The sequence below is a fragment of the Melospiza georgiana genome, chromosome 17 (genome assembly GCF_028018845.1).
Source record: "Melospiza georgiana isolate bMelGeo1 chromosome 17, bMelGeo1.pri, whole genome shotgun sequence".
Classification (NCBI taxonomy): Eukaryota; Metazoa; Chordata; class Aves; order Passeriformes; family Passerellidae; genus Melospiza; species Melospiza georgiana.
Window position 1 is genome coordinate 8661895 of NC_080446.1, and position 23219 is coordinate 8685113.

Below are 23219 nucleotides of genomic sequence, written 5' to 3' on the forward strand. Positions count from 1 at the left end.
CTGATGGCTTTCTACACCATCACTATATACAAAATGGGAAAGGTTTTTTCCTCACTTTAGCAAATGCACAAGCAGAAACTGTGGGTTATAAGAGGACATTGCACCTGAAGCAGAGGGATGTGCTGGGCATTGTATGAAAAGCTCCAGGAGAGCTCCTGTCCCTGCTGATGGTCACCTCTTCAGTGTGAGGTCTGACATAGCTCTTCCTCCAAGGTTCAGCTTAGCTCAGTAAAGGATTCAGCATTTACAAAGAACTCCTAAATTGGAAGAAGGATGACTTTGGAGTCCTCAGACTTCAAGACTGATCTCAGTTTTGTTACACCTCGACAGGTGTTTCACTCCTGGAAGATCCCAAAAGAATATACAGGAGCCCAGCCTGGGCTTAATCCAGTCACAAGACGTGGAGATCAGATCTTCCAAGCTCTAAGTCAGAAGGAAGATCTCCCTTCATGATGTGTTAGGAGGAACCAAGCTCTGGATATGCTGGACCTCTACAGGACTCCAGAAATGAAAAAATCCAACAAAAGCCCCACTTTCCTTCTCTGTCAGGGTGGGCACCAAGGTATCTGGTGCTCTTGATGTTTGAGGTGGGACTGGGGGAAAGGAACATCTTTCAGCAAAGATGGAAAATGAGCCTTTCTGTCAGTTGATAGGAGGGGAATATTTTACTCGAGCTACAGAGTTTGTGCATTGCCTGGGGAAAGTTTTGTTCAGACAAGACCCTGGTTTCATTGTATTTTACCCCAATAAGGAGAAGGCTCCTGCTATGGAAATCCACATCAACCTGCTCCAGGCATCAGGAGGCTCAGGGAGCACAGCAGATCCTGACGTCAGCAAAGGGCAAAGCCCTGCTCAGTCCTGTATGGGCTCATGTCACCGTCTGCCACCTTGGAATGTGGGTGATGGGTGATGCCCAAAGCCAACAGATGGGAGAAATAAACATGACAGAGAAATCCTGCAAGTCCCATTATGTCTCATTCTGGAGCAAGCTGCTGTCTGTTGGTCATAAAAGCATCAGAGTGTGTCTCTGCCAGGAGAGTGCTTGAACGCAGTGATTTATCTTTTTTGTTCCCCCTGATGCTCATTAAAAGGGGAATTTGCCTGCTGTGGCTGTATCCAGCTGAATGCATGTGCTTCTTGGCTTCCAGCGAGGTCCTCGCTGCAGATACCGTGTGCTTTGGCAGCCGGGCCAGTCTGGGCTGCAGGATATTACGCCTGGCAGGGACACAAACCCCTTCCAGTTCCTGGAATTTGGATTGTCTCGTGGAGTGCTGATTAAGCAGTGCTTTCAATCTGCACCCAAGACAAAACCTTCGCCTTGCCTCAGCTGCTGCGTGGCACAGGGAGCTGCGGTGGGTTCAATCTCCTCGAGCCCCCAGGGAGACAAAACCCCCACAAAAAATCCCATATTAAAAGCTTTGCAGTTCACAGTGTTGGATGAGCATTTGCTGCTCAGGGCTCTGTCTTCTGTGAAATAATAGATCATTAAAAACCACCCTTTCCACAACACAGCCCCAGAGTCCTTGCCTCAGTGTGCACTTGGCAGCAGCTGCACCTCCCAGTCTGCCCAGTTAAGATCACTGCTGCATGTCCCCATCTGCCTTTTTAATCTGCTGGGAATGAAACTGCCCTTACCAGCCTCGCTAATGAGAGATTTGATATCTGGGTTTGAGTGGAGGGAGGCAGCACCACTGCCTGCCCCCCTGGTGCAGCACAAAGCTCTGTCCTGCCGCTGGTCCCTGGAGCTGGCACAGCTGTCTCCATAGATGGACATGGAAGAGGGGTGTCTGCAGGCTGGCAAACTGGGCATGGCACTTTGCCCAGCACCTGTGGACAGGTGACTGGTGTTTTGGGGTGATCTGGTGCTGGAAGGTGAGGCTGAGCTGGTTAGACCCTAGAACAGGCAGCCTGGAAATTCAGAGGGCTATGGAAGCCACCCTGGCACCCTGGCATTCCCAGTGCCATCCGCAGCACAGCCCATCTCCCCACAGGATACCCAGCCCTGCTGGTTCATGGGGTGCTGATGCTCTCTGCACTGAGGGATCCCCTCCTGCAGTGCTGCAGTGGGGCCAGAGATGCCCCAGCTGCATTTTCCCTGTCTCCTCACTGGCACAACCATCATCCCACCTGCTGGGTGGGGAATGGATGGAAATACCCCTCTGGCACACGTCTCAGCAGCTCCCCGGGGCCCACAATACCTTGAATTGCTTTATGAGAGAGACAATGCCAGGAAAAATGTACAGAGGGGTCTCTTTTGCTGGAGGCTCCCAGCAGGGTGAGGCTGTATTGGTACAGCACATCAGCTCATCACCTGGGCGTTACTCCTGCTCCATGCTCAGGTCTGCACTGAACTCCTGATCAGCTTCTGCGGCACAACAGGTCTCTGGGACAGCTGGGTGCAGCCAGCCAGGCTCTGGGACATGCTGTCAGTCCCTGCACAGGCAGGACTCATGGGTCTGGGATCCTCAGCTCTTGTCAGTCAGAGCTGTGGGCATGAGAAGCAGTGACCTGCTGCTGCTGTGGGACTGCCTTCTCCTCCCTGCACTCCATCTCTGTGCCCCTTGCCAGCTCAGGAGAGGGAGTTTGTCCTTGGTGCTCCTCTTGATGCAACTGTAGAGCCAGAACCTGGCTCCAAAGCTGCCTGTGGTGATCCCAAAGCTGGTGAGGCACAGGGGGAGCAGCACCTTGCTTACCTGGGGCACTGTAGCATGGGGGCATGGCAGGAGCTGCAGGTCACTCATGGCCACCTGGGCTGGCTCTGAGCACGGTGGGAGGAAGATGTGACAGGCATTGCAAGCAGCCCCTCCAGCTGGCCAGGTGTCTGTGTGACCTGCAATAACTCAGCTGTCCCCTGGCATCGTGACTGTGTGGGATGTTGTAAGGAAACACACTTGATGCTGCAGGATATAGCTTTCAGATGCTACAGCCATTTCCCCTGCCTGGGGACAGACACATGGACACCATGGGGGGAGCACAGCCCTGCTTTCCCCTGAGATAACCCTGGCTGGGCACTGCCAGCTCAGGTCAGTGCTGGGGCCATGGGCAGAGTCCTGTGGCTGTGACAAGTTCCAACCCTTGGGTTACACACAGGTGGCGACGCCCAGCCCAGCAAGTGGCTTCATCTATAACGGGGAGAGCTGCTGACCCAGGGACGTGTGTGGCCACCAGGGACATCTCTGCCATCTGCTAAGCTCGCACCAAAGTGGGGTGACCCTGTGGCTCCTGCTGATTCCTTACCGGGGCAAAACCCTCTGTGCATCCCCCACCGACCTGGGTCCGCTTCTCTGCCCGCTGCTTCCAGCAAGATCCCAGCTAGGGAAGGAGCAGCAAAGAGATGACTTTGGGAACCTGTCCCTGTGGGTAGCCTGAACAAACCCCCAGGAGCAGCGAGGAGCAGCCCCTCCGCCCGCCGAGGCATCCACCGAGCCGTGCTGTGCCCGCTCCCCCCGGCGCCGTGCGGGGCTCCTGTGCCTGCGTGAAACCCGTGTGCGCCGAGGCACTCACCAGCCTATAAATCTGCTGCCAGGGCTCTTTCCGAACTTCAGCACGTTCCCCGGGGGAAGAGTTAAGATGCAGCTTGTGCGTCACTGGCCGCAGCGGGCTGCCCGCCGGGGCTGAGCCCGTTCTCCCGCATCTGCCCCGCAGCTCCATCCCGCAGCTCCATCCCGCAGCTCCATCCCGCATCTGCCCCGCAGCTCCATCCCGCAGCTCCATCCCGCAGCTCCATCCCGCAGCTCCATCCCACAGCTCCATCCCGCAGCTCCATCCCGCAGCTCCGTCCCGCAGCTCCATCCCGCAGCTCCATCCCGCAGCTCCATCCCGCATCTGCCCCGCAGCTCCATCCCGCAGCTCCATCCCGCAGCTCCGTCCCGCAGCTCCGTCCCGCCGGGCTCCGCCGCTCCCAGCGCAGCGCTCACGGTACGTGCTCGGGGAACATCCTCCCGCTGCTCCGGGATGCTAGGAGGTGCATTGGCTGACGGATGAGGGGATATTCCAGCGTTTTCCCTTTTTTTAAAAGAAAATACTCGGCTTTGGCAGCGCCAATTTTTCTTTTCCACCTAAATCTTTAGGATTTCTCAACAGTGCTTCAAAGTCTTGCCGTGAGTTTCTTTATCTGTGTGAGGTTTCTGTTTGTGCTGGGGATTTATTCAACAAACCGAACTCCCGGGAAGTTACAGGGCAGACGGCTGCAGCATACTCCTAACTAACCCCTGTGCCACAGGTACGTGCCATAAGTGAAAAAATGGAGGAGACTTTCTACTGATTTTATCTTTTTTAAAAACAAACAAGAAAATCTATTCCCCAGGTATATCCCTGACAGTCTTGGGGAGTTTGCTCTGATAAAAAAGGCTATTAAAGAGATTAATTGTAAATATTACTATTTTTAATAGGGAAAAACTACCGTTATTAATAGGGAAAAAGAAACTTTGTTTCCACGTTATTTTGGGCAATGGTGCTTGCATGGTGTTTGCAACCCTGAGTGGTGCCTGTGCTGTTTTCTCTCCTAGATCTGCACACCAGCAGCAGGGACCAGCAATCCCCCTTGTCCTTGCCTAACTCCGTGCAGGAGCAGAACTCCGCCGGCTGTTCCCAGCGAGGGCGGGCTGGCATGGCCGTGCTCCAGCTGCACCTGTACCTCACGGCCCTGGGCTGCTGGGTGACACCGCTGTCCAGCTCCCTGCTGCTGCCCAACGCCACCGAGCTGCTGTCCCCGCCCGCGGGCGCGGCTGCGGGGCTGCTCCGGGCCGAGGGGGTCCCGCGGGGCCGGCGGAAGAGATTCCTGTCCCCCCAGGACATGGGTGTGATCCTGGACTACCACAACCAAGTGCGGGCACAGGTGTCTCCACCCGCTGCCAATATGGAATACATGGTGAGTTGGGCTGTGGCAGGGTGGTCCACAGCTCTGGTGGGATCAAGGGCTCACTTCTGATGTGGGAGCCCTAGCCAAGGAGGGATGTCAGGGTGTTGGCCAGATTCCTGGCTGAACACATGTCCTGGGGGATTTTTTTGGGTCCCATGCAGCCTCTGTGCAGGAGGGATGGAGTCCCAGCACAGAGATGTTTCCCCATGAGGGCAGATTTAGGATCTCTGGACCTGTGTCTGGGACATCTGGGAGGTGGCTACAAGCACAAAAAGCTCAGGTCCCAACCCAAAGCTGACGCAGAAGCCTCTCCCCAATTGCATCTGTGAGGGATGATCCCATCACAATCTACAGGGTCCCTTTTGACTGTTCCAAGTGGTGCCAGCTCCCAGAAGAAGAAATGTTCAGGAATGAGTCAAGGAAGGGATGCACAGCCTTGACAGGCTAGGCAGCTCCAGATGAGGGTCACCCTGGGCAGAACTTTCCCTAGGTTCTGTCCTCCCTGCCTGGAGCTCCTAACCCAGCCCTAAAGGTCCTCCAAGAGGAGCTATTTCCAGCCTACACAGGGCAGGACCCTCAGGGAAGGAGGTGCCACATGCTGCTCTGCTCCCAGGAAGGGGACCTGCTCTGAGGGAGCAGCTGGATGTGGCTGGGAGAAGCACACAGCACCCCAGCTTGCTGGGTACCAGAGCAGGTCAGACATGCCCAGGAGCATCCTGCACTGCTTCTTGCTTGGCCTAAATTCCTGCCTTCCAAAGTAACTCACACAGGCATCTCCCCAGAGGCTTCAGGATGGGTGAGGAAGCTTTAAATAATGCATGAAGGAACCAGCTGTGGCCAGGGCTGCACTGAGGGCTGGGACAGCTGTGAGGCGGCAGGGTTTCACCCCTGTGCTCAGCTCCACCTTGTGCAGGAGCTCATTCTTGGAAGGAATCACACAGACAGGGTTTGCAGCACTGCATGGCATCCCTGCTCTGCTACGCTGTGTGTCCAGAGCTGTGGCAGCAGCTGGGGAGGTCCATGGCTCCTGGACATGCTGCTGTGCTTCCTTCCCCTGGACATCCTCTAGCCTGATGCATGAGTCCTATTTTTTGAACACTCAGGGGTGCTCAGAAAGCCCACATAGCATGAGGGAGCAGGTTTCTCCTCTTCCCTCCTGTGGGAATCCAAAACTCCTGCGTGCCCTTTCCCTTCCCTGCCCAGGTGTGGGATGAGCGTTTGGCCAGGGCCGCGGAGGCGTGGGCTGCGCGCTGCCTGTGGGACCATGGCCCCCCCGAGCTGATGAAGTACGTGGGACAGAACCTCTCCATCCAATCGGGCAGGTGAGTGCCCTGCAGGCACAGGGAGCTCCTGGGAAACCCCCACACCCCACGGGGCTGCAGGAGGAGCAGCTGCAGCCCCTCAGCCAAGGAGCAGAGGGGCTCTGAGCTGGCATTGCATGGAGTGAGATAGAGCTGAGAGGCATGTCAAGGACCCCGGGGTGGAGGAGGAGGGCCCAGCTCTCCTTCTCCTGGAGAGCTTCTCCTTCTCCTACCCTTCTCTTGCAGAAGGGTAAATACAGGAAAGCGGAGGTGCCTGCTGCTCATTTGGGAAGTTTGCCATTATTCTCTTCTCTGCCAGGCACCCAGACCAGGGGGATATGGGTCCTGGATCTCCTCCACGTGGCTGAGTGCTCAGGTGTCTCTGGTCTTCTGGCCTTGAGCACGAGTGGGCTTGGCACAAGGACGTCCTTACCCTCTTTTTCCCAGGAATGCTTGTTCCCAGTGAGCCCTGGGCCCAGATAATTTCTCTCCTCCACTTCCTCCTTGTGGATCTTTCCCTTCCTTTCCTTCTCCCATGACCCCTGATGTGGAGGAGATCCAGCTAAGCTGTAGCACCGTTACAGGTACCGCTCTGTGCTGGACATGGTGAAGTCCTGGCACCAGGAGAAGCAGCACTACTCCTTCCCCCAGCCCCGGGAGTGCAACCCCCGCTGCCCCTCCAAGTGCAGCGGCTCCGTCTGCAGCCACTACACACAGGTGAGCCCTGCAGCCCCCGCGCTCCAGATGCAAGGGGAGCCTTGTGCAGCTCACAGCTCCTCTGCCAGCAGCAGCTGGGATGCAGGGTCAAACCCTGGCAGCTCCAGCTTTAGATCAGGCAGGTCAAACCCTGGCAGCTGGCAGTCTGTCTGCTGGACACAGCAATGCCAGCAATGCCCTCCCACCCCGTGCTTTTCCAGCATTTGGGCTGTTGCAGGAAGGTCACATGGGTTTACAACCAACTGGAGGAGCAGCTGGGACTTTCTGGCCAGTTGACAAGGAGCTTTCAACTTTTTAGAAGCTTTCCCCCCCCCCCCGCCCTTTGGCCTTTCTCTCCTCACTGCACCTCTGGTAACTTAAAGGTGGTGAAGAGAAAAAAAAAAGCTGCTTTGTACTTTTGCCAAGATGAATCCTCTTCTCAGTGATGGAACAGCTTCATAGCACCCAGCTGTTTCTGGCTCCCTGGGAATGCAGCCCCTTCATCCCCTGGCACATTCTCACACAGCCTGGCCAGCACAAGATGGAAAACTCCTCTGTTCCTCTGCCTGGCTGCAGAGCTGTGCCAACCCCTAATTACCTCTTCTTCATGGCTCCAACCCTTACCTGAGCATCTGCATTCCCATGTGGCTCATCCATGAGGATACTCAGGGATGCTCTTGGTTGCAAAAGGGCAATATACACTTTTTATGGAAGAGATTTAACCTAGAGAGGCTTTAGGAGGAGCTTTAGTCTCTGTTCGACCTCCCTGTGTGCAGGGTAAGCTGCTGGCCATCATTCAGTGTGAGGTTTAGGAGCTAATTTGGGTAAATTGGAGCAGTGACCCAGACTCTGCTGCTCATGGATGTGAGCTTGGCAAGGCAGGTTCAGATAGGAGAGGGAGATTAAAAAGTCATCCTCTGATAAAAAAGCACTGCCTGTGATGGGGCAGCATCCAGCCAAAGCGATTGGGGCAGCTGGGATGCAATTCCATGGGGAAACAGAGCCTTGAGCTGGCATCCTGGGGCTATCAGCTGTGGATGTCTGGGTGGATAGACACCAACAGTGTGTGTTCTCTGTCCTGGCACAGATGGTGTGGGCAACCTCGAGCCGCCTGGGCTGTGCCCTGGGCACCTGTGCCAACGTGCGGGTGTGGGGCAGCACGTGGCGTCACGCCATCCTCCTGGTCTGCAACTATGCCATCAAGTAAGTGACTGGGGACAGCCCCCCGTGCCATCCTCCGTCCCCACAGCAGTGTCAGCAGTGGGCTGATGATGCTCAGAGGTGATGCCCTCCTCTCCTTTTAGGGGTAACTGGCTGGGAGAAGCGCCCTACAAGGTGGGGCGGCCGTGCTCAGCCTGCCCCCCCAGCTACGGCGGGGGCTGCTCCAACAACATGTGCTTCAGCGGAGTCAAATCCAACCAAGTCAGCTGGTTCTAGGGCTGCAGCCCCACGAGGAGCCCTGGCAATGGAGATGGGGTGAACAACAATTATTTATAACACTGACCCCCCTGGCAGCCTGGCTGTCCAACCCGCTTCATCCTAATGGCACGTAGGAAAATGCTTTTCTAACACATCTCCAGCAGTGCTGTCTGGCTGCTTCCCACCTTGGAGGAACTACGGACAGTGCAGGTCCCTGTTTTCTGAAATGAGGAAGATTTTGGGGTGCATGGAGGGAGTGGGGCTGGCTGGCATGGTCCCTGCTCTGCAGACTCAGGGGGTTTTCCCCTCGGTGCTAAGGCTGGTGTAAGCGTTCCGAGATGTTCCCCTCGTGGTGAGCAGCTGGATAAGTGGGGAGCCCCGAGCATGCTCCTCTTCACAGCAGCCCCTCCGACTGTGGGGCCCCCAGCTCTGAGCCCCCCAATAAAGCAGCCTGGAGACCCCCATGCTTGTGTTGGTTCTCCCTCACTCACAGCCTCGGGGTAACACCGAGCCAGTGATTCTGCTCTGGTTTGGGGTGTAAGCAGCAAAGGGGGGGCAGATGCCCTCAGTGGGGCCACGGGCTACGGGCACAGGAGATGCCTGGGCGCTTTGCTCCATCGTGTGGGAGAAGCCAGCACTGCTGGGACACGGGCTGATGGTGACGCTGAAGGGCCACACACTCAGTGTCCCGCCCATGCTGTCCCACACCATCCCACTGCTGTATCTTGCACACCCTGTTATCCACACGCCTTCCCTCTCCAGAACCTCTCAGCACTCAGCAAACTCAGGGATGCCTGAATTACGAGTCCTTGGATCTGAGCATCCAGCTGTGGATTCCTGTGCTGCAGCCCTCTGCATTCAGCAGCACTCTCCCCGCTGCAAGCTCCCTTGGGATGTGCTTTTCCATTCCAGAGGAGCAGATATCCCTAATTTGGCCCCCTCAGGGCTACAGGCTTTCAATAGCTGAGGTGTTGAGGGGATCCTGAGACTGGACCCCTCTGTGCCTCCTTCAGCCTGGTCTCCTCCTGAGATGTACAGGAGATATGGAAGGCTCTGTGCTGATGGATAATCATTTTTTCAGCTTCAGCTCTGGATTCCCCACGTACTTGGTGTCCTCTCAGCAACACTTGTTGCACATGGCCCTGCTGGCTTCAGCACAGCCCCTGGCAGCCCAGACTGCTCCTGACATGGAGCCCTCAGCGGCACAGGGGCTGCCACAGCCTCATGGGGAGCCCATCTGCACATCTGCTACCATGAGGTCCTGGATGCAGCAGTTGCAGAGGGAGCACAGATGAGCATAAGTGGCTGTGGCACTTTGAGATTTGGGAACAGAGAGAGACAGGGAGGAGCTGCAAGCACCCTGTGCTCAGGGTATCACCCTGCATCCACCACAGCATCCCCAAGAAACCTCTCTGGTTTGGCACCAGGCAGACAAACCCCAACTCATGGCCTGGGCACTTTGCCCCTCGTGCCTCAGCCAGGCTCTGCTGTGCCCTTGCTGGTCCCTACACTTGTCCCACAGCCCCTGGCCCCCCAGGCTGTGTTTTCCCTTCGCAGTACACAGTCTCATACCTGATTTTCCCACCTCGGGCAGGTGATGGCACAAACCCAGCAGCACGTGGGGCACTGCAGAGCTGGATGTGGCTGGCCCCACTCCCCGTGGCCAGGGGTGAACCCCAGCCCGGCGGCTGCCCCGGCCTTGACACCATCTGCAAGCGGGAGCCCCAAAAGAGTCCAGTAAAAGCCGTGTTTGAGTTTCTAGCTTGGCAGCAGTTACTATAGCTACAGCAACGGCACCTTGCAGATTGGTTTCCATAAGAGCTTGGTTACTATTTAACATCTCCACCCACATTAGCCCTGATTAAGCGAATCAATAAGATAACAGGAGAGGCAGGTTTCCTCGCCCTGCCTCTCCGCGCTCCCTCCTGCCTTCACCTAGTTCCTTAGTGAGAGACATTTTTTTATTTATTTATTTACCTTTCTTTTTTATTCCTCTACTTCCTGTGGTTTTCGCCCCAAGTCCCCATAGCGGTAGCCGGCGAGACATGGTCAATGTAGGCACCCAGCTAAGCGCTAAGATGGAGGCTCCATATGGTGAGTACAGCGTTCCCAGCGCCCGCGCTGCCGGCCTGCCGTCGCTCGGGGAGCGGGGCTGCCAGCGGCCAGCAGCAGCCCCCAGCCCCGCCGTGCCCCCCCTGCCTCAGGCAAGGCTGGAGGTGGAGGCAGGAGAAGGGTTCTGGCTGATTTGGATGTGATGGAAATCCTCTATGTGTGTGTTTTCTCGCTTTCACGCTGCTTGACCCAAAGAGGAAGGCACGTGCCTGAGGGAGCAGAGCGGCCCCACGTGCTGGCAGAGGGGCTGCTGCTGCTGCTGCTGGGATCACAGCAGAAGTGGCAGCAGTTTCGAGGAGGTGAAGTGCTGCCCTAGGACACACAGGCTGCAGGTGGCCCGTGGCATGCCCGGGCTGTGAGTGGGCACAGCGGGCACCTGCCAGCGCTGTGCTCCCTCCGAGGGCCAGCATTATGGCTGGGCAGCTTTCCCAGCAGGGAGTGGAGTGCCTGGACAAGCAGCAGCCTCCAGCCTCTGCAGGGCACAGCCTCAGGTGGCACAATGCTGCCTGGTCACCTGGGCACAGCGAGATGCCTGCCAGGCCCGTGTCTGTGCTCCCAGGGTGGAGCAGCCCCGTGTTGTGCCCCTTGGCTCTGACAGATGCTAGCTGCCAACAAATGGAGGTGGACCCCTTGGGACAGATGCCCTTGGCTGGGCTGACATCAGCCCATGGTTATCCTCAGGATGGGCCAACTGTGCCTGTGTGGCAGCTTCCCCACACAGCTGGTTTGGTCCCCTGTGTTCTGGGAACCCTGGTTCCCTGGGCATGGCCAGGCTGGGGAGTGAGGTCCCACCAGGTGAGGTCTCACAGTTAAGAGGTTCTCCATCACATCCTCATGGTGCTCCAGCACTTCCTCGTGGCTCTCCATCAGATCCTCATGGCTCTCCATCACTCTCAAGGGCTCTCCATCGCTTCCTCTGGCTTTTCATCACACTCCATGGGGCTCCCCATCACACTACCTTGCTTTCCTTACTATTTTTCATGTCCTGTTCCTCTTCTCTTTTACAAGTGTGCAGCCCCTGCCCAGCCCACTTTCCAGGTACTGTGTGTGCAAACCCAGGTCCCAGGAGGGCTTGTGGGACTCCTAGACCACCTTCTTGCACTTTGCTCATGGCCTCTCTTGGGGTGATTGCTTCCCTTGATCCAGGCTGCAGCCTCCCGCTGGTGTCACCTCCAGCCCTAACCCAACTCTGTTGTGGCATTCCTGTGTCTCCTTGCCCCAGCCCCCAGCACTTTAGTGCCCTGCAGATCACTTTATTTCAGGTAACATCACCCCACAGTGAGCCATGGGCAGACACAGGCCGTGTCAGCATTTTGGTGGGTCCATGGTCTACGGCAACGGAAATGTGTAGGAATTATACAGGATCTGCTGTGGTGTCACTGGAGCAGGCAGTGGTGATCAAGCAGTTACAGAATGCTGAGTTTTAGCCTGCTTTTAGCCAGTTGTGCATCCCCAGCCTGCAGCAGCCAGGTCTCTGGAGGAGCTCTGTTCACTCCTGCCTCTGAGCTGCAGGTTCCAGCAGCAGAAAAATGCCCAGAAAACTGTCCAGGTTTTGGTCTGTTTAGTGCAGGCTGTGTCTTTGTGTCAGCTGGTGCTGCTTGGACAAAGTGCAAGGAGCTGTGTGGTGAAGGACACGTGAGCTGGTGAAAGGAAGGATTGATTCCTCTGAGATGGGCACAGGGTCGGATCCTGGAGTGGGAACTGGCCCAGGAGGAGCCAGTGCTGAGCATCCCCCAGGCTGCAGCCCCAGATGGCTCCTGACCCACCCAGCTGCCAGGGCCTGACCTGCACCTCATTTGCAAAGGAGAGGTTCAAGGGATGTTCCCACCAGCCTGGGAGATGTGGTGGTGCAGGGTGGCCAGCTCTGGCTGTCCCCACACCCAGGGTGCCTGCATCCAGCTTTGCCCCAGGGTGCAAAGCCAACCCCATTTCTGCAGTGAGAATCCAGATTTGCCTGGCACATGCAGCAGGAGAGGCTGAACAAGTTCTTTAATCACTTAGGATGAAGTTATTCTGCTCACTCGCAACTGGCGCTAATGTGAGCAGTCACTTGCAAGCCCTGGCACATCAGTGACCTTAAACACAGGCAGGTAAACTTTTCTGACAGTAATTTTCTCCTGAATTTTTTTAAAAATTATTTTTATTAATTACAATTTTTAAAGTTGTTTTTGTTTTAGCTTTTCAGTCTGAGAGTCAGTAAGTGAGCCACGTGCTGAGTGCAGGGCAAGTGCAGGCAGAGCCAGGTGCTGTGGGGTGGCTGGGGAGGAATCACTGCCCATCCCACCTGTGGCTGGGGAGGAATCACTGCCCATCCCACCTGTGGCTGCTCTCCCCATCTGCTCCCATGGCCCAACAAAAGCAGCTCTGGCCAGCACCTGCTGCAAGCCTGGGGCCAGGCAAGGGGGAGAGAGAAATAAGGAGAATAAAAAAGCAAGATGGGCCTCCCAGACTGAAGTGAGAGGAAACTCAGAGTGTTGGCAGAAGGAGGGGAGTCCTCATAAATGAAATGGGTGAAAAAGTTATCCAAATAGAGGTGAGGAAGGCTTGGTGGGATGGGGACTGGGCAGTGCCTGGCTTCCCTGGCAGCTCTGTAGGACTGGGCTGGGGCTGGGCAGCAGAGAGGGCACAGCAGTGGGGATGCACCATCCTGCAGATGGCAAAGTGGTGGCCAAACCCTACCCAGGGACACTGGGATGTTTGTTCCCTTGCAAAGCAGTGGTGGAGCTCACTCAGCTGTGGTGCCAGCCATGCCCACAGTGATGCCCTGGCAGCTCCCAGCCCTCAGCAGGACAGCCCATGGAGCTGGTAAGCCTGATGGAGGCACACCTGGGTCCTCCAGAGGAGCCTTCAGCCTTGGAGAGGGTCACAGAGTTATTTTCAGTTTCTTTAAATAGATGGAAGGATTTTTCTGATTTCCCCTTCTCCCCATCTCTCTTAGGCGCTTCAGGATTTCAGCATCCATCTGAAGCCAGGGGTACATCCTAATGGGGAAGCTTGGCACTGGCATTCAGCCTTGGGGACAGGTCTGGCCCTCTCTTGGCAGTGGTGGCATCAGTAAGAGCATCCCCCCACTGCAGTTACTGCAACCCTCCCACTCATCCCTGCCCCAGACTGTCACCAACATTTTCCCTAAATGACACCTCAGGGGCACTAATTTCCCTCCCATCTGAGCTGTGCCTTGTGTAAAGGACCTGGAGGATGCCCTGCCAGGCAGTGACAAAGCTGGCCTGTCCCCTGGCACCCTGGGGGGGTCCCTCGGGGAGAAGGGAGTGATGCTGCAGCTCTGGAGAGACCTGGAGCTGGAGGCACATTCACAATCCTCACCAGCACCTGCTGAGGACAGGCTGTGAGCTAAATCCCTGCAGGAAGCTGTAAATAGATGTGTGAGGAGGTGGAGGATGGAGAGGGGGAAAGGGGAACATCTCCTGGGCAGTGAGGAAGGGGTGAGCCTCTTGATCCACCTTTATCCTCCCACTGAGACTTGGGCACGATTTGGCCAATTGGTCTCACTCCCAGTGCAGGCAGCACCACCCCTTCATATTTTGGATCTCCTCAGAGCTGGGGATCCCCAGGGCTGGTGGTTACAGCAGGGACCAGTGCTTGATCAGGGCTGGCCCTGCTCAGTGAAGCAGCTTTGGAAAACAGCTGAAAAATGCCAGATATCATTGCTGCTCAGGAGCTCTGGTCAGGTGTGGGCGAGAGTTTCAACTGAGAAACATAAGAGGGGGCCAATTTTCTAAGTATTTTTAATTTTTGCTGCCAAATGCATTGAATTTTTTAGAGGTTTCCTCTAGACATGACCTGAACTGAGCTTTTCCTCCTCAACTGCTCTTTAATTCCTCTGTTTAGTCCTGGTGTCTGTGTCCAAGGCCTGGCAGCCAACAGGGACTGATGGGTCTGAGGACACCTGGCACAGCCTCTTTCCTTGTCCCAACTCTGGCCATCCCTGCTGGATATTGGGGTGGCTGTAACCCTGGTGCTGGCAAGGTCAGCACTTTCCAGTGCCTGAGCAGGGTATTGGTGCAGCCAGGAATAAGCACAGGTATTTGCTGGGATGCAAAAGGCACAATCACTGTGTTAGCACCTTGGCCTGCTCCCAAGAGCTGTTTGCTGGTGCTTGGTGAAGGTTTCCTTGGGGAAGAGCTGGGGATGCTGCTCAGTGTCACAGGGTGTCTGCACTTACCCACAAGGCTGTGACTTCTCCCACCTCATTCCAGCCATTTATGGGGCCAGCAGCACTCCCTCAGCTTCGGCTTTGCTTGAAACACAATGGTATTTTTATAGGGGGAGTGAGCCCAGAGGGCTGCAGGCAGCAGGAAATGAGCTCCAGCTCTGGAAGGTGAGCAGCAAGAGGCTCAGGAAGTGCCTGAGAAGTGCCTGAGAAATGTTCTGAGCTCAGCAGGGCTGGTGTAGGTCTGCCAGTCATACTCTGTTAGTTATCTGCTGATATTTCTTAAATGGCATTAAAAAATGTTTACTTAGCATGGGTGGAAAGGGGCGGTGAGTGATGGTGGTCCCACAGGCAGCAAGGGCTGGGTGAGTTTCTTCTAGATACAGCACTATTTGGAGCAGGACCAAGGCCAGCAGTGGGGCACAGGGCAGAGCCAAGGGGAACATCAGGGGATGGCTGCAAGCATCTCTGCTGGCAGGCTTGGGGTTAGAACAGGGCAAAGACTGCAAAAAAAAAAAAAAATCCATGACTGTTTGTGTTCAGGCTCCTTCTCTGTTTGCTTTCCTCAAATATTCAAGCAAACAAGGTTCCTGGCAGAAATGTATGTGGAAATGGCAAATGTTGCAGAATTTTCACAGAAGGTGAATTTCAAGGTAGGGGTTGTAGGGTGAACGTGAGGCTGAGGGCTCTGCTCTCCTGCTCTGGGCACTGGGGCCTCTGAGCAAAGCTGGGTCCCAGAAGCAATTCCTCCCAGGAACAGCTCCTGTCCAAGCTTCAGCCTGAGCATCAACAGAGATCACTCAGCAAATCCCTTCAGGAAATACATGTCTCAAAAAATAAAGGTAGGCTCAGGATGCTGCACCAAAGGGGTGGGAGGGGCAGCTCAGGCAGAAGAAGTGGCTGTGAAAGTCAAGGAGCAAACAGACTCTGGCTCTGCAAGGCTGGACCAGACTTTCTATCCCAAAATCCTGCAGTCACCAGAGGGATTCCAGCTGCATCCCCATGGTAATGGAGCTCTGGTGCTGAGAGAGAGATGGGGACCATCACTGTGAGCTCAAGCCCCTGAGCCTCCAGCAGCAAGGTGTCCCTGAGGGCACAACTGCTGCTGGCAGCTCCTGCTGGGAGGAGGACTGGAGGTAGGAATGGATGATAGTGTGTGCCTGCATAGCAGGTGACCAGGCATAGCCCATATCCTCTGTGATGGTGCTCTGGGAGCATCTTCTCCTTCTCTGCATATCCAAGTTGGTTTGACAGCCTGGTTTTCATCACAGCCCTACAAAACTCAGACCTTGCTCATTCCACTCCAGAATCCCAGGGCAGGACCTTCCCTGCAGCTCTGCTCATCCATCTGTCAGGGTGGGTGGCTCATCTCGTGTCACTGAGCACAGGGAACCCAAACCCACCAACCAGTGGTGGGGACCAGCAGACACCTTTCACCTGCCTCTGCACCTGTCCCAGCCATGGGTGTGTGTGAGATTTTATAGGTGATAACTCCTGGGAAAGTGGGAAACACAAGGAGAGACGCACACTCAGCTTCCTGGCATGGCCCAACGCTCTGGTTAGGAGAGCCAATGTCAATAGACAGACTTGAAGGAAGGAGCAAAACCAAATACATGGATACTTCTCAGAACAAGAGCTGTAAAACCTGCACAAACCTGAACAAGTGCCACAACACTGGTTTATATGGTCAGAATCAACAGTCGAGCTCACTCAACGTGTTTGCCAACACACAAACGACAGCCACCATGCTGGGTTTATGGCCCAGTGCCCCTCATGGAGGCAGAGCCCAGCTCCTCCTGCCCCACTCAGCCACTTCTGTCCCTCTCTGCTCCTAAGGCATGCTGATCATTTTGCCACACTGTCCCCAAAGACTTGATAGCCCATGCCAAGGGGCTGCTGCTTGAGCTGGTCCTGTGCTGGGGACAGGCATGCTCAGGTGGAGGTGGCACAGCAGGGAAGAAAGACAAAGCACTGATGGATGCCTGAGGGAGCAGCTCATGCAGAGTTTCATTGTGGGCAGGCCAAAGGTGGCAACAGGAAATAAAGAGTGGAATAAGGGGGCAGGAGAGACAAGGGGAACAGCCAGGCTTCAGATCCAAAGCCCTGCCTAGAGTCCTGTGGTGGTGTTCACAGGGGTCCCGGGACGAGAGAAGAGATGAGAATCTGACTCCATGTTTCAGAAGGCTGATTTATTATTTTATGATATATATTATATTAAAACTATACTAAAAGAATAGAAGAAAGGATTTAATCAGAAGGCTAGCAAGGAAAAAGAAGGAATGATAATAAAATCATGGCTGACCAGACAGTCTGAGACAGCTGGACCATGATTGGCCATTAATTAGAAACAACCACATGAGACCAACCAAAGATGCACCTGTTGCACTCCACAGCAGCAGATAATAATTGTTTACATTTTGTTCCTGAGGCCTCTCAGCTTCTCAGGAGAAAACATCCTAGCAAAAGGATTTTTCAGAAAATATCATGGCTACAGCCACCAAGGTGGTGGGACCAAGGTGGTGGAAGCAGAGCTGAGTGCTGCCTGTGGCTCATCCATGGGTGTGTGCCTGGAGACTGCCATTGTCTGGGAGAAATGTCTGTTGACTTGGGTGTGTTTGCCTGTTCCAGCCACTAAAACCTGTGTGGCAACACAGGGGTGCAGGGAGGTGTCATGGGGTTACACACAGTTCAGTCCCAGCCCTGCTCCACGTGGGAATGTTGGGCATCAGCCCCTGTTGCCAGCATACCCCTCCCTGGGCACAGAGCTGCTGCTCACTCCCCATTCCTGACCCACCAGGAGCATTCTGGAAGCTGCTGACTGTGGGCACTCCAGATTAACTCAAATATACCTCAGGCAGGCCTGAGTGGAAGCAGAAGCTCGTGGAGACAGGACAGGAATGGTTTAGGAATGTTTTGCTCGATTAGGCTAGTGCCTTCGAGGTGCTGCTTGGGGCCTGATGTCTGGAGGGCAGGAATGAGCTCTCTTCTCCTTGGCACAGCAAAAGCAGAGGTGGGCTTGGCAGGAAGAGTCATCCAAGGAGGAAGGAAAATGCAGGAAAATGGGTGTTTCACATGGGTTTGTCCCTGAGTTGGTTCTTCTGGACACAGAGACTAATGAGACCTGGCCCTAGTTGGGTCATAGCCATGCAGCCCAGGGCTGAATTCAGAGTTGCCCAGGTCCCCCTTTCAGCAATCCAGTCACTCAGTGCCTGTGGAACCCTAGTGAATGCCACTCCATTCCCTCACACAGTTTTCCTCCTCCACCATGAACACTTGGCCACACTTGCCAGACCGCACTTCCGCAGAGAAGAAAACTCTGGGTGCTCAGCAGCCTCTCTGCTCCCCTCTGGACTGAGTCATCCTGCATTGTGATGTCAGTTGGGAGGGGAGACCAAGGTTGCTGCTCAAGGATATGGTGTTCTGGCTATTTATATAGAAACACTTTAAACCAAAAGCAGTCAGCTTCTCCCTCAGGAGCCAGACCCACACCCAGGCACAATTTCTGGGTCAACCTCCAGGCCTGCACATATGGTCAGGTATCCCTGCCCTAAAGAAACCCAGTGTCAGGGCAGAGAGCAGGCAGAGACCTCAGAAAGGTGGCTCAGAAAGCAGCGGGCACTACTGCTGGCACTGGCAGCACGGCACAGACCCAGAGCCACCTTATAATTTTCCTCCGGGTAGTGGCCAGAACCCTTTAAAACCTGTGGCTCTGCAGCACAAACTGCTGCTCCCCATCAAATCTCATTGTGACCAGCATTAAGGGATTAGCCTGTTCCTGCTCTGCACCACAAGCAGCTCCTGGGCATGGCTCGTGCCCCGCTGCCCGCGGGGGGCTCGCCGGCTGCACGGCCCCAGCCCGGGCCCAGACTGCCCTAGCCCTGCCCACGGAGCTGAGCGCCCCTGGAAGATGCATGGCAGCAGATACCACCTGTTCCAGGAAACACCAGGTACCCCCCTGCTCCCCCAGCACTTGCAGCAGGGAGAGAAGCAGCTGCAGAGCCAGCGCTGCAGAGTTTATGTGAATGAAGGGCATTGAATGAAGGGTGTCCAGTGTGGGTTTGGAGCTGCCAAAATATGCTCATTCCCACTGGTATTGCTGGTCCTCAGAGCATGGGACCCCCATGTCTCTGGTTTCTGTTTTGCTTCGTGCAGGGTGCACATAGCAGCTTTGTGGGTGGTGGTGGATCATGTCCCCAGGTTGGTTCTGGGGCTCAAGGGAGAGATACCCCAACATGGGCAGCATGCTGGGTGCTGTGGCTCCTGGGGGAAGAGGTGATGGAGTCAGGCTGGCATCCCATGGATACCCCAGTGACTGCCTGTGCTGTCTGGGAAATTATTTAGTCATTGTCAGGCCAGTTCCCAGTGCCTGGCATTACTGCCCTGGGCTGCAGCCTCAGCTGGCCTGGGGACAGATCCTGCCACTCACAGAATAGCCTCTGCCCCTGAGCCAGATCTGCAGTGGCCAGCCTCTTCTCAGCCCTCAGAATGAAAGCTTAGAAGCAACTAAGAGAAAAACACTTCCAGTGCAAACTTTACTGGTTGCACAGAGTCCTTACCAGAAAGGTTTTTAGTGTTCCCTTTGTGGCCCCCTCCAGCCAGCTCTGTGCTCAGCCCCAGCACCCACAGGACCTCAGTGTAGAGGCAGGAGGCTGGGTGGGATTAAGATGCACCAAACATGCCCAGGTTCCTGCACACCACTGCCAGCACCGTGAGGAACTTGGACATGTTTGGTGCTTCCTGAGCCCTGGACCCTCACACAACCCCATCCCCAAAACACCCCAACAGCCTCCATTCCTCTCGGACTCAGCAAAAATTGACTGCTTCTCTTGCTTGAGCAATTCCTCCCAAGCAGGGTTTGTGCTGGTGGTGGGTTTGTGCTTCCTGGGGTAGCCTGCACCCCCAGTCAGCTTCCCCACCATCCCATGCCAGTGGGGAGTCACATGCTGGGGGCTGCTCCCAGCAGTACCTGCACTCTTTATCAGCTGGAAATTGATTTAGGAGAGTTCATGGCTTCAGTGTCCTGTGATACGTTTACTACAAGTGGTTCATTTCCTCAAATGATGTCGTTTATGGTCATAATATATTTTAATTTCTTTATGATACAAGAGGCCAATGGCACTGGGACTTGTAGGAATGTAAAGGGACAAACAATAGTGTTATCCAGTGTTGCAGACCTAGGTTGAATACTCACAGGCTGGTCAGCAGTTCCCATGTTTGTTAGCTGGGAGCCAGGCAGTTGTCCCTGCAGTGTCCTGGCTTCTGGAACTGTAGGGACGTGTGATCCCCTGCCCTTGCTGTGTTCCCATGTTCCCATACCTTGCTTTCTGCTGTGTTTTTGTTTCTCTGGCAGTGGACAGGAGGGTTGTGTCACACAGGAGGGTGTGTGGGGGGCGTGCAGCTGCTGTGGACATGGAGCTCCTGAGTGTTGTCTGGCTCTCACTCACCCCGTGCTGTGCTCTGGTGATTGAGGACATTGGGGACACGACAGGTTACTCAGGCATTCCTGCAGAGAAAAAAGCATTTTGCACTAACTTGTTTGCTTCTATCTCCACAAACTAAAATCTCCCAAATTTTGACTCACCACCCCTTTGTGGCTTTTTTTTTGTTTTTTTTTCCATTCCCAGCCTACCTTTCCCGATTCAGACCTGCCAGTGCTCCCACCTGCAGCAGCCTCCCTGCTTCCTCGTGCTTCCTCCCATCAGGCACACATGGGCCTGTCCTGAGATGTTCCCCCAAGTTCAGCTGCCCAGCTGGGGCTGACTTTGCCAGTCAGCCTGGGGCAGGAGGGCAGCTGGAGCTGCTGGGTCCAAGGAGATGCTTTTTGCCCTTGACTTGCCCTCCTCCGGAGCCATGGGCTCAGACTGTCCCCTGACACCCTTGCCCTGCTGCAGCTCTCCCTCCATCCCTCAGCATCATTGCAGTCTTTTGCCTTAATTTTGAGGGAGGGCTGATCCCAAGAGCCCCAGCAGCCACTGGAGGTCACTTCCAGGCCTGGCTTGCTGATGCACCTAGCTTTGCAAAAATATTTAAAAAGAAAAGGTAAAACTTGATGTGTAACCACTGTTGATTTTGGCTGTTCTCCTCCTTCACCTATTGCTCCACAGCTGAAACGATTCAGGGGCTGTTTCATGTGTGTATAATGAATGTGTAAAGTCAATGAAACCTAAAAGCCCTGCTTACAGCTGGCAGGGCTGAAGGGAGAGACTCGCTTGCCAGACTGTGAGCTCAGTAGGGATCCTTTTCCTTGGAAGCTTCAGGATTACTTCAGGCCCAAAGGAATCACATCCACCTGCTAAACAAGCTCTCCCCAGGTCCAGAGCGGGCTGCTGAGATCCCTGCCACACTAAATGTGTGAGCTGGCAAGGCACAGACAGCAATAGGTGTGTGCTGCTGGCAGCAAACCCTCTCTCCAGTCCTGCTGCTTCCTTGAGGCTCCTGCTCCCCCATTTCAGTGGGGCTTCAACCACCAGATTTCAGCCAAGCTTCTGCCAGTGTAGTCAGTGAGCCTGGAACAGCACATGGCAAAGTCAGAGCTTTTCTGGACTTCCTCCCAAAGAGGCAGGAGAGTGTTCAGCAGGAAAGTGTCTGGGTCTCTGCTGGGTTGGGGTTTGGGTGGAGTGCAGAGTCTGTGGGGTAGGGTTTGAAGGAGGCAGGTGGGATCAGTGGTGGGAGCTGGAGCTTGGGCGAAGTTGCAGCCTGTGGTGTAATGGAAGAAGATGAATCTATTCCCCTTTCTCTCTTGGGCCCAGCTCACTGCATGATTTTGTATGGAAACAGAGCAGACAGATTTCCAGAGTCACAACTGCAAAACTGCGGGTCCCAGAGCCAGATGCTGTTTTCAGTGCAGGCAGAGTGATGGCAAACACACCTCAGCAAATGCCCTGGCATTTCCCAGTACAGCCACCCTTCTGGGAACAGCTCAAATTCACTGTCCTTGCATAATAACAGCTCTGAGGAGAAATAACAATTACTTCCTCAAGAGTTCAGAGCCCTTGTTAGGCAGGATAATAAACCCCTCTGCAGTTCTGGGATGAAAGGCAAGCACAGTGTTATCACCAGAGTATATGCTGAAATGGTCTGTCTGTCCCCACATTTGCAGTTCTTTCCCCACCACTTTTGCAGAGCAGCTATTTATTTTAGCTCCAATAATTGCCTCCAGGCTCAGCATCATCCCAGCTTTGTCTGAAATGCACATGTTGCTTTTGGAGAGGAGTTCAGGCAGAGTCTTATACCTTCTTTAAAGTGACTCTTCCCCATGCCCAAAAGCTGCCTCTATTCTCCATATGGGGATTTTGTGGTCTGGGGACCAGGACAGTACTGGTTGGTTTGGCTACTTTTTGATAACTCTGTTCAGACACAGCCTAAGGTTGCAGTGGAGCTGCCTCTGTCACCCTGAGCTGTGCTGGGGAGCCTGGGGTGCCAGCACATGTCACATGCTGATCAGTGACAGTGTGTCTGGGGTCTGCCCAGGGTTTGTCTGTCCTGGCCATTGCCCCCAGCTCCAAACAGCAAACCTGCCCCAACCCCAGAGACAGGCGCTTCAGCCCTGGGGAAAGCAAATCACCAAGAGTGATTGCTGTGGAACAGGATGATAAAATTGATTGCATCTTCCCCAGGCAAGGTCTGGCACATGGCTGTGGTCTCCTCCTGCCTCTCATTGCTGGAGTTTTCTTATCCACCTCCTTGGATGGAGCTGGTGGCTCATTTTCACCTCTACAAAGTGTTTTGCTGGGGCAGGGATGTGCAGTGTGCAGCTGGCAAGGGGCAAACAGACCCTAAACAACCTCTGCTGAATCGTCTGTTTTCCTGGAGCCTTCTCACAGCTTCTGGGGACGTTCTAGGGAAGGACATGGGAGCAGACCCCAATCTGTGTGTCTGTCATAAGATTGCCCAGAGCAAAGATCTGCCCCATGAGGTGGGGGCTTGTGCAGCTGCACTGACCTGCAGCCCTCCAGCCCCAAAAAATTCTTTGGAGCTGCTTATTAAGACACTGACAACTCTGCTCTGGAGTCACAGCACGTCGAGGTAGAAGGCAGGAGGGTTTGACAGCATGGCCTAAATACCCCTGTTTACAAAAAGTCTGACAAAACACAAGCCCTTGGCTTTATCTTTCCCATTTGGAAATAGTCACCGAGCAAATATACTCAAGGCATGAAAGGAGGGGGGTTTATATTGACTTTAGAAAAAGCTGTTCTTTAAAAACAGGGGAAAAAAAGCTCATCCTCGAGCTGTGCAGACTGGCTGTGAGACCCAAAAGAATCAGTGTAGGGGCTTAAAGCATGCCTGCTAATCTGTAGCAATTCTGTGTGAGCAAGTCATGCAGTAAACTGCTCTCTGTTAATTTTTTAATGCAGAATAAACAGGTCAAGAAATGATTAGCATGAGAATAAGTTGAGCTTAATTGAGAGAATCAGAAAAGATGAGAGGGAAGAGGCAAATTGGAGTTATCAGTTAACCATACAGAGTGGCTCTGCCTCCACAAGCTCATGTTCCCTCTAGTTTATCATCCCCTCTGAAGCTGCTTTTTTTTTCCCCCCTTCCCTTACTTGAATGATGAGCTAAAATTGCTGGTACAAGCACAATGGAAGCCCTTGTTCCTCCTTCTCCTTTTCTCTCAGCAATGGCTGGCCAAATGAATTGTAGGTGATAAAACTCCTAC

General features: G+C 54.5%; 2 protein-coding genes across 2 annotated transcripts in view; both read left to right on the forward strand.

The window, feature by feature from the left end:
• The first annotated feature begins 4609 nt into the window (after positions 1-4609).
• Positions 4610-8295, forward strand: R3HDML (R3H domain containing like). The gene is made up of 5 exons (XM_058036434.1): positions 4610-4870; positions 6065-6183; positions 6747-6879; positions 7946-8061; positions 8163-8295. Exons 1-5 carry the CDS (start codon positions 4610-4612, stop codon positions 8293-8295), a joined length of 762 nt encoding a protein of 253 aa, XP_057892417.1.
• A 1875-nt stretch (positions 8296-10170) lies between these two features.
• Positions 10171-23219, forward strand: part of HNF4A (hepatocyte nuclear factor 4 alpha) — a 34861-nt gene continuing 21812 nt past the window's right edge. Inside the window, exon 1 of the mRNA XM_058036180.1 lies at positions 10171-10371. Within this exon, the coding sequence (XP_057892163.1) occupies positions 10323-10371 (49 nt within the window). The 5' untranslated portion in view covers positions 10171-10322. The remainder of the gene's footprint in view (positions 10372-23219) is intronic.